Source organism: Nannospalax galili, unplaced genomic scaffold, assembly GCF_000622305.1.
Source record: "Nannospalax galili isolate Female #2095 unplaced genomic scaffold, S.galili_v1.0 scaffold286, whole genome shotgun sequence".
In the NCBI taxonomy this organism is placed as follows: Eukaryota; Metazoa; Chordata; class Mammalia; order Rodentia; family Spalacidae; genus Nannospalax; species Nannospalax galili.
The window spans coordinates 7497987-7502038 of record NW_008359442.1 but is presented as its reverse complement, the minus strand read 5'-3'; the positions used below and the strand labels follow the sequence as shown (position 1 = coordinate 7502038).

The window sequence follows — 4052 nt, the reverse complement described above, 5'->3', positions numbered from 1 at the left end:
AAGTAGCCCGACAAAAGGAGCCCACCCCTCTGTACCCTGCTGGCGAGCCCAGTGACTGCTGACAGACTGCATGGCGTGGACCAATCAGAAAACAATACACTGACTAAAGGGACTTGGGGGCAGAGAAAAGGGAGATGTAAGGCATGCCCCCTTCTGCATTAAATGAGCCTGCAGTACCTCGCCTAGTGCTTGCTTCTACCCAACTCCCAGGGTCTGTGTGTTGTGACTCCACACCTCTTACTCCCCCTAATCGGCAGGGGACCCGATCCAGGTTAGGGTCTTCACAGCTGGCCTAAGGAGAACCCGCAACAGTAGTTGAAATATTTTTTCATATTTTATTTCTTATTTTATGTGTATAAGTGTATTGCCTGCATGTGTGTAAGTGCACCTGTGTCAGGCAATATCTGAGGAGGTCAGGAGAGGGTTTTGGATACCCTGGAAGTGGAGTTATGAATGGCTGTTATCTGCAATGTGGGTGCTGGGGATTAACTCTGGGTCCTCTGCAAGACCAGTCAGTGTTCTTAACTGCTGAGTCATCTCTCCAGTCCCAAGTAGTTCAAATATTTTAATGTATCACTGAATCCAAGTCCTTCAACCTGTCTTCTGAACTCCAACACTAAGATGTGTTTATGACTTAGTATATCATAAACTATTCTGTTTTATCAGCTATTTCCCACACTTTATATATGTAACTTTGCATATGTATACATTATCTTACAATATGATACCATATTTGGGCAAGTATTTAGTATAGGGTCATATGTTTATTAGGATATTGAGTATAATGGAACAGATTATAGGTCAAAACCCAACCAACCAAAGAAAATGAAACAAAAATTCTGAACAGTTCTCTGCTCCCGTAACCATGATCTTTCAATAAAATATAATTCACTTGTCCTCTTTGAGCTTCAGTTTTGTCATCTTTAAAATGAGAATACATGTTTCTTAATCTGCTTTATAGGCCTGTGTCTTACCCAAGAGACATTCAGGCACAAAAAATGCTCCTTTGTGGTTTCTACATATTTTCATTCCTTACAACTGTTTCTTCCCAAACTCTTGGTCATGGTTTTAACTCCTGTTTAACCCCATCCCTCTGGACAAAGCCCAAATGCTTCAACAATTAATGTTCATGATCAAAAACAATTCATTTGTCTTCCAAGATTTGACCTAGACCAAAAAACTATTTGAACCCCAGCAGATACTCCCCTGTCAAAGTCCAATTCTGCCTTCCTTCCCCAAATTTAAGTACCTGTTTCCGAGCTTTGTCATGAGTGATGATTTTACTGTTGTGCTATTATGTTTATTCTATTAAAGGCTTATACTAACATCAGTACAGCTGATTTTTTTCTCAGAAAATAAAGGGACACAGCACAGATTTCTAAATCCTGATCCATGCATGAAGAAGCAATAGTGCCCCCTGCAGAGATTTAAAGAGAAACACATCACTGGGCCCCTCCCTGTATTTCCTTTGGGGGAGGGTTCTTTGTAAAGCTCTTCAGGTGATGGTGAAACAAAAATTCCACTACTTCCAGGGAAAAAAATTGGAAAGTCGCAAAGAGCTGGTGAAATATAAGAAAATAAAGATCTGTGAACTGGTAGTTTGTTTTGTCTGGTCTCAATAATGATTCCTTCAAAATTATAATCTCCTACTTATTTACCTTGAGAAAGGAATTTGATGTGTCTCCAGTGCACACAGACTGTTTATGCTTTGTGCTAAAATTATTAGCGTGGGTATTTTCTAAAAGGAGTTAATATCCCAATAGTTTGTGCAGTTGAATTTGTTTTCAAAGATAAAACTGCTCTGACCCCTCTTTCATTTGGCCTCCCTGAGTGTCCATGGTGGACCTTTATGTAGCTCACCTCCCCTGGTTATGATTCTATGAACTGGAGATTGGACTTGACATCCGGAATGCTAGAGATTAGTCAATGGAACTAAATGACCCAAAATTATCCATTTTATAGTCTAAAATGGAAAAAAAAAAAAACAGTTCCTGTAACAGAAGGAAAAAAAAAAAACAGTTCCTGTAACAGAATATGAGTACACCTAAAATTTTTTTTTGAGTGAAAAAGTACATTTTGTTACTGTTCATCAACAAAATATATAAGAAACAAAGGAAATGAAGAGAAATTGGCATGTAATAAATGACTTCAATATTTTATGAAACCCTAAGATATTTATCAAGCCACAAAATTAAAATATACTATAATTTCTTGAATCAATAATGAAGAGGGAACACGACAATAAAATGTTCATTTTGAGACTGCTTATTAAATGCAAATATTGATATAAAGTTGGATGCACATGGTCTATGGGTATAGCCTTCAAACTCTTTACCAGCCTTGGTTTGAGAAGACCCCTGCAAAAAAAAAATGAGGGTCTGAAGACTTATTACAAGAGAAATCACAGGGGACAGAGGAGTTTACCTGTCATGGCCTGTTGATCATCCACAGTTAGCTTTAAACTTTTTCCTCGACGAACCACACGCACCGTGTGCCATTCATTATCATTGAGGTTATAGCCAGCAAAAAGGGTCTCGGGACCTTTGCCTGTAGAATATGCCAAACAGTCATTATGGACAATCAGAATCAGGCAAGGAAATGAACCTCACAGAAAGTGAGAGAAAGAGATAAAGGAAGGGGGGAAGTAAGAGAGAAGAAGGGAGGAGAAAGTGAAGAAGGAAACGAGGAACAGAAAAGAGGAGAAAGGAAGAAGAGAAGAGGAGACGGGCTGAACCAATGTTTAAGCCCAATAGGTTCAAAGCAAGCAAAGAAAACAAGTTAACAAACACTCAGGTGTGACCATTTAAGAATCTTTAACCTTATGCATCGATATAAGACAAGTGAGTTAACCTGTTGTCATAAATAGGCACAGTCAACACAGCATTGGGAAACTCCAAAATTTACATGCACACATTATAAAGGAATCATCTGATGCTCAAAGTTATCATTTTCACACTAATGAAGCAGTTAGCAGAGAGGTAATCTCTAAGACAGCAAACTGTTCGCCATTTGCCATTGGCATGCCATTTTTGATGAACGGGTGATTGTACTCTGGTGGGCTGCACTGGGTACTGTTTGTGTGATGGCTGCTCTTGAGCTCTTAAATTGTCTTCCTACAAGATTCATCAAGTTCTTGGGTTCATCAACCTCTAAAACCCGTGGGCAGGTCCATCTGAAAACCATGTCTAGGAATGCCTCTGGGAACTAGCTGGCCTGTAAATTGCAGATTTATGTGTATGGTGGACCTACTTCTGATGTAGGAGTACTGACTTGGAAGAAGGGGGCTAAAGTAAAGAAAGCACAGACAATCAAGCCCAAAAGGGGGAAAATGTGACACTAGCTCACAGGGATCCCCAGATAATGGCCAAAAGAATGAACACAACTAATAGTCAATTGATAAAGTAACTTGCAATGAATCTATGAAGGAATTTAAGTGACTTAGAACAGACCTTATTCGTGGAAGCTATTTATCGGTATTTACAAAGATGACCAAGTAGGACTATATCTGTCCTTAACTTGAAAACAAAAGGAAAATGTTAACATGACTGGAATTTCTTTTTCGTTTTTTTGTTCTTCTTGAGACAGGGTCTCCCTGTAGCCCCAGCTGTCCTGGAATGCACAATGTAGACCAGGCTGGCCTTGAACTCACTGGACTTTTTAATAAAAGCATTTCTATTAATTCAACATTATGATTCATTCATATAATGAATCATTAAATAATGATTATATAATATTAAATAGACAAATTTTGATGATGGGTTTCCCTTCGTCCTTTTAAAAGTACAGCAACTTGATGATACATTAATATAGTCAAGGGTCTGGCATCATTTAGCTTCATGACTTCCCAGTTAGAGAGTCAGGACTGACTTTTACAGTTTCCTTAACCAAATTCTACTAGTAAAATCAATTGATATGTGGGGATTTTAGGAAGACATATGAGAATGCAAAAATATGTCTATAGATGCAAAAAAAAATCAAAGAATAAGCCACCGAAGCAAGTGGAGGGATTCTCAGTGGTCCATCACATGAGGTCCTTGTTTGCTGTAACAGCC

The 4052-nt window shown here is 38.6% G+C and overlaps 1 protein-coding gene across 24 annotated transcripts in view; it reads right to left on the bottom strand.

Moving 5' to 3' along the window:
* The window catches only part of Nrxn1 (neurexin 1), a 1171927-nt gene that overhangs the window by 611948 nt on the left and 555927 nt on the right, over positions 1-4052 (bottom strand). For all 24 annotated transcript variants that reach the window (XM_029558644.1, XM_029558639.1, XM_029558643.1 and 21 more), the window contains one exon: positions 2425-2547. In XM_029558644.1, the coding sequence (XP_029414504.1) occupies positions 2425-2547 (123 nt within the window). The remainder of the gene's footprint in view (positions 1-2424; positions 2548-4052) is intronic.